Raw genomic sequence first — 6554 nt, 5'->3', positions numbered from 1 at the left:
GCGGAGGAGTACACAGATTAGTCCCGTCAACAAATTTGACTACCAATAAATGTTTATCAAGAAGAACTATTTTTTTAAAAAAAAATAAATACCAAGTTACAAAAATTTTCAGGACTGTTAGAATAATTTAACCAACAGATATATATCTTCTCTTTATGATTTCTGGTAGTAACGTTAGAGCAGCTAACCTTTTTTATTGGGAGAATGGCAATAAAATCTTAAAAGAAAAAGTTTATAACAGTTAAATTCTTGACAATTTTTTTAAAAAAGTGAGTTACAAATATTTGCAAACAATAATTTCAATTGCAAACTTTGAGTTGCATTTAAAATTTAAATATCTTATTTGTAATTAAAACTTTTAGATTAGTAATTGTTTAAATTGAGATTTAAAATTTATTTTCAACAAATTTTATTGGAGACCTAACTATCATTAATTTTCTCATGGAACTTAATTGTCATTCTCCATTTTTTATTTGAAAAAACTGACAATTCAGTAACATCTATCCATGTGTAAATAAATCCATAATTGCGTTGATGAAATACTGTGGTTAAAATGCTTTCAGGTGAAAAGTTTCATATAGGGGCATTCTTTAAGAAGTAAAATTTTCTTTCCTTTCTTTACCCAAAAAAAAAATGTCCTTTCCTTTTTCCACCTATGCAGGAAAACAAAATCAGTAAAGCTTTCTCATACATGTGGGGTAGGAAAAGCACTTCAACCAGCCAGCCAAGGTAGAGTGGTTCACAATCTTCTAGACCCAAATCAATCTATCCTACCAAAAAGGAGAGGCGAGACAGAAATGTTGTATAGTTGCATGTTCTGGATTCCACATATTCCCCAAATTCTCCTCAATCAACATCACCTTTTTATATTTTGTGAATAATATTCTTAAAAATATCTGGGAAAACTAATTTTGAATCTATCCTACAACCTTCCTATTGCAATAAAGCTAATCCCAACCTTCATCATGGACCAGTGGAGATCTATCTCAATTGTATAGTGGGAAGGTCACTTTCAAGCTCACAGTAGCATTGATTAAGCTCTTTCCCTATAAAAGGAGAAGTTCCCACCACAACCATCAGTTGTGAGTTGAGGACTAGAATAACAAGCTTCCTAGCTATCAGTTTTAGCCCTTCGAGTGGAAACTTGAAACCTCTGGAAATGGTTAGTTGTCTGTGATAAGTTTCTGAATCAATGGCAACTAAAACTTGAAGCATTGTTCTTATGTATCGAGTTTTTTTCCTCATACATTTCAGGAGGAGAAGATGAGTTGGACAGTTGTTGATGCTGTGGACTATAAAGGTTTCCCAGCTGATAGATCCAAAACTGGCGGCTGGGCACCCGCTGCTCTTATTCTAGGTTTGCTTTCCCACTCATCCCATTGATGCAATACGAGTGTCCTTATTCTAGGTTTGTTTGCTCTTACATGACTTAAAATGAAGCATCAAATTTTATAAATGGATATGTGTCTAGTCTGCCATTAGACGTGATAGAGAGATTTTAAATAACACAAGATGCTGCCTCTGGCTATGTCATACTATCCATACCATCTCATGCTTGGTAATGCATCAAAACAAAGCTTTGCTTAGAATATATATGCACCAGACTTAGATTGCACACTCCTAGTTTCCCTCAGTACTTGAAGTAACAAGATGGTGCTGAGGAGGGTTGGCGTTTTCAGTAAATGTTAATATTGAAACAGATAGGACTTGGGTGTGTTCAAAGCACCTAACTGGGAGAACAAGGATCCAGATCCATATTTGGGGTTCCGCTTCTCCTCACTAGGAGTTTTTTATAATATTCAATTTGATTTTCAAATTCTTTTTCTTTTATTTTGGGTGGCAACTGCCGCAGAGAATGGAGCTGAACTAAGGGAAACTTCTCAGCAAAAGAATAATAATACTTCTAATGATAATTCTGATGTCAGTATCGGTTTGGAATATGCAGGAAAAGGGCATAATATGATAAACGGAACCTTGTGATTGATTATGGAGATATTCCACACCCTCGATATTTTTTTGACCTTTACTTTATTCACCAAAGATTTAGCTTTGCTATTCGCATACATTTTCTCTTTTTGAATACTCTACTTCACTTTTGAATGACACTCGACCTCTGAACATAAAATTATTCTCTTCATAAATTACACACGTAGCCATCACCCTGCTTCCCTGTAATCCTTTTTCAGTTTTTAATTTTAAAATTTCTGCCAAAAGCCTCAGATTTATCTATCCGACGGTAAGACAGCAAAGAGACCAAAAAAAGCATGTCATATTTCTACCACAGCCGAAAAGGACCTCCTCCTGTCAGCACGCATCAATAGACACGTGGCGTAGGACCCAACACATAAACAAAGAGTGAGAGTCTATGACGCTCACATCCCACAATTTGTCTCTCTCTAACATGATGAAGCTCTGCTTTGCACGGTAAAAATAGAGGATGAGATTGCCACTTCAGCAAGAAATCAATTAATCCCTGAACTCATGATCATCACTTGGTCATAGATGTTTTGTTACATCAAGGACTACATCCCCCAAAACAATAAACATTTAAATACAGGCCAAGAATAATATTATCATAATTGCTAACAAAAAAATGTTTTAACAAGAAGAAATTTAAGAGCAGAAGCTAATTTTTACCAATCTTACAGGGATTGAAATTGTTGAGAGGCTCTCCACCATGGGGATTGCGGTCAACCTGGTGACGTACTTGATTGGAACCATGCATCTGCCAAGCTCTACCTCAGCCAATATCGTCACTGACTTTATGGGAACTTCATTCCTTCTGTGCTTGCTTGGAGGCTTTCTAGCTGATTCCTTTCTTGGCAGATACAAGACAATCGGAATTTTTTCTGCAATACAGACACTGGTTAGTCATATTACTGACAATTATTGTTACTACTGCTTTTTATTCATGATTTTATATTTGCTCATTTAGATCCATCTACAAAACACTTACTATTCCGTTAAAAAATATAAAGCATTTTTAATCAAATCTCACTTTCAATAAAGTTGTTACCTGTTTTTAAGCTAACTATATCTTACTATATTTACCGCTATTTAATAAGGTGTTTTATCTTAAAATAAATATAAAGTAATTCATTCAATAATGGCATTTTTTTTAAAAGGGCAATGATTATATTATAAAAGACAAAAAATGTCTTACATTTTTTATCATCTAATTAAAAAATGTCTTATATTTTTTAATGAAAGAAATATATTGGGGTTAAAAAAAAAAAGAACTAATACATGTCTCAAACTCAAAATAAATGGAGACAATGCATGTTGCATTTTTCATGTTAATATGTTTTAGACTAAAGTATACCTTTGGTTTGTTTAAGTTTATATAAGTTTTCAATTTGATTTTTTTTAATTTTATAAAGTATTTTTTTCGTCCTCTAACCCTAATACCATTTGTTTTAAATAATTATTTTTTATTCCAATCATTATTATTTTAAAATATTAAACTTAATATGCTAACATTAGATGAGAATATTTTATTAATATTTAAAAGTTTAATGTAGAAATTTTTAGTAGACAAAACTAACAATGTTAAGGTTAAAAGATTGAAAAGACATTATAAAATTAAGAGACCAAAATAAAACCTTGTATAAAATTAAAGAACTAAAGGTGCATTTTAGTCTATGTTTTTCATATTTTTCTTAACATTTATGCTTTGTATCTACTTTGTTTTGACTGTTAAAAGGATGCTGATTTCAGGGCACTGCTACATTAGCAATTTCAACAAAATTACCTCAGCTACGTCCACCACCTTGCCCCAATTCCAGCAGTAACAATTGCAAGCAAGCTAATGGATTCCAGATGGGAATTTTGCACATGGCTCTGTATCTTATTGCACTAGGGACAGGGGGCTTAAAGTCTAGTGTCTCAGGATTCGGAACTGACCAATTTGATGACAAAGATGAGAGAGAGAAATCTCAAATGGCCTATTTCTTCAACAGGTTCTTCTTCTTCATCAGTTTTGGGACTCTAATGGCTGTCACAGTACTCGTTTATATACAAGATGAAGTGGGTCGAAGTTGGGCATATGGAATTTGCTCTGTTTCTATGCTCATAGCCATTTTGGTATTCTTATATGGAACTAAAAGATACAGATACAAGAAAAGCATGGGAAGCCCCATTGTCCACATTTTCCAAGTCATTGTTGCTGCCACAAGGAAAAAGAAACTGGACCTGCCATACAACATTGGCTCTTTGTATGAGGACACTCCTGAGGCTTCAAGAATAGAGCACACTGATCAGTTCCGGTTAGTATATCTCTCCCTCTTCCCTAGTGGAAGCCAATTCATATAACTGGAACTGAAGAACCTGTCTTCGCGAGTCATAACAATTTCTTTCTTTTCTATTTTTGTCAATAATTACTTCAATTCAAAATAAATACACATCCCCATACAAACCCCCATTATCACTTATTATCATAATCTCCAACACTTCTATTATTTGGTGTTAGTTTTCTGGAGAAAGCTGCTATTGTAGCTGAAGGAGATTTCGAGAATACGTACGGCTTTGCACCAAACCCTTGGAAATTATGCTCATTGACAAGGGTGGAAGAGGTGAAAATGATGGTGAGACTCCTACCAATTTGGGCCACAACCATCATCTTCTGGACCACATATGCCCAAATGATCACCTTTTCAGTTGAACAAGCCTCGACCATGGAAAGGTCCATCGGAAAATTCCAAATTCCTGCAGGTTCTCTCACGGTCTTCTTTGTGGCAGCCATCCTAATCACTCTGGGTGTTAATGACAGATTCATCATGCCCCTTTGGAAAAAGTGGAAAGGCAAACCAGGTAAAAGAGAGGGATCCAATATTTATGTAGTCACGTTTAAATATTGCAGCCTCATAACAAGTTTAATACATTTTGCTTTTGGTAGGGGTCAATTACAACAACTAAACTCACCCGTTCATGTTTACTCCTCAAAGGAAGGAAACACACAACCCTCCACACCCACCCTAGGAATAAAACCTGCATCCTCCCTCTTGTAGGAGGAGCATTGTGGCACATGGGCCACTGGCATAACATGTTCAATACATAAATAACCGAACCTTAAATATGATTAAAACAATATTTTAAAGCTTTACAGCAAAAGGGGCCAAAAAAAAAAAACAAAGAAAAACGGAAACAGATAAGAATTAAACTATATAATTAGCTAATAGCATAAAGTGATGTCTACTCTGAAAGAGAAAGGAAATCAACATGGTACGCTCACTGCATACAATTTATATATGCAAGAGGTTAGCTTCCATGAACCTAGGTATACTGCTGTTCAAATCATAGCCTTACCAATTTCTTGGTTCAAGTAATTCCTTCACGGTTTCGTTGATAACAGAATGAACAGCCTATCTAAACGAAATAGGAAGATTGATTAGCTGAGATCCACGTCGATTGGCCGCAATGCAACAAATGTTTGCAACCTTTTTTCATACAGCCTTAGCATACATAAATTGACCGATGAAGTTATTCGTTCAAGTGTTCAACCATGTAAAAGATAACAAGCTTCAACCCTTGGAATTGAGAGAAATTTATATAGTTCATCTTGAGTGTAACAGGATTCACCAACCTGCAAAGGATTGCAATTGGTCTTGTGCTTTCAATATTGGGGATGGCCGTTGCTGCGGTGTGCGAGGCAAAACGATTAGCAGTGGCGAAAGGAGTCGTCAGCGACACAAAAACGCTGCCCATAACCGTGTTCCTTCTAATCCCACAGTTCTTCCTGGTGGGTTCAGGTGAAGCCTTTATCTACACAGGCCAACTCGATTTCTTCATAACCCAATCCCCAAAAGGCATGAAAACCATGAGCACAGGCCTCTTCCTCACGACTCTGTCGCTAGGGTTCTTCGTCAGTAGCTTCCTAGTATCGGTTGTGAAGAAGGTAACCGGGGCCAAAGATGGGCAAGGATGGCTCGCCGACGACATCAACAATGGAAGGCTTGATCTGTTCTATGCACTGCTGACCATACTCAGTTTCATCAACTTCGTTGCGTTTCTGGTGTGTGCAATTTGGTATAAACCAAATAAGCCTAAATCTATTGTGGAAATGGAGGCTATTGATCGATCCAATGCAGAAGAAAAGTGCTAAAAGAAGAAGAATCTTTGGAAATGAATCGCGTTATGTGTAAATGTAGAGATTAGAATTGTGGGGTGATTTGTAGTTTGGATTATACTTGGAGAGATCGCAGATGCTGTGATGTGAACTAGTGATGTTTAGGATTGGCCTCAATATGTAACATAATAATCATGTTTTCAGTTTTCTTAACTTGCATGCGATGCTCTCGTAATCGAAGATCATGTTTCGGTTTGCAGCCTTTTTCGCAATTAACTTCAACATTATTAACAAGGGATAAGAATATTTAATGTGTTTTTTTTTTACTACCTTTTATAATATCCTAATTTTTTAATTTTATTTTTTAATTTTCTTTAAATTATTAGCTTCTACATAAAATAAAAGACATTTAAATATTTTGATATTCCAAAATGATGAAAATTTATATTTTTTATGATTTTTCAAAAATAAAAGGGTGTATTTGTGATAT

General features: G+C 35.2%; 1 protein-coding gene across 3 annotated transcripts; it reads left to right on the top strand.

Annotated features, from left to right (window-relative positions):
• The first annotated feature begins 1084 nt into the window (after positions 1–1084).
• LOC129308028 (protein NRT1/ PTR FAMILY 6.2-like) lies at positions 1085–6277 on the top strand. 3 transcript variants are annotated; one of them, XM_054948989.1, is made up of 6 exons: positions 1085–1162; positions 1255–1357; positions 2649–2866; positions 3718–4265; positions 4469–4809; positions 5571–6277. In XM_054948989.1, exons 1-6 carry the CDS (start codon positions 1160–1162, stop codon positions 6098–6100), a joined length of 1743 nt encoding a protein of 580 aa, XP_054804964.1. In that variant the 5' UTR covers positions 1085–1159; the 3' UTR covers positions 6101–6277. The 3 variants fall into 3 exon arrangements, with proteins under 3 accessions (XP_054804964.1, XP_054804965.1, XP_054804966.1); XM_054948990.1 differs by lacking the exons at positions 1085–1162; positions 1255–1357 and adding an exon at positions 1394–1408; XM_054948991.1 differs by lacking the exons at positions 1085–1162; positions 1255–1357 and adding an exon at positions 2407–2424.
• Positions 6278–6554: the final 277 nt, after the last annotated feature.

This window comes from Prosopis cineraria, unplaced genomic scaffold (assembly GCF_029017545.1).
Source record: "Prosopis cineraria cultivar Desert tree isolate PC_DT_omini unplaced genomic scaffold, ASM2901754v1 PC4, whole genome shotgun sequence".
Taxonomy (NCBI): Eukaryota; Viridiplantae; Streptophyta; class Magnoliopsida; order Fabales; family Fabaceae; genus Prosopis; species Prosopis cineraria.
The sequence above is the reverse complement of the archived record's forward strand: the minus strand, read 5'-3'. Positions and strand labels throughout refer to the sequence as shown.

Coding starts and splice junctions, on each gene's coding strand:
- LOC129308028 (XM_054948989.1), top strand. Junction 2,867..3,717: donor TTTCTGCAATACAGACACTG/GTTAGTCATATT, acceptor TGCTGATTTCAG/GGCACTGCTACATTAGCAAT. Junction 4,810..5,570: donor AAAGTGGAAAGGCAAACCAG/GTAAAAGAGAGG, acceptor TGAGTGTAACAG/GATTCACCAACCTGCAAAGG.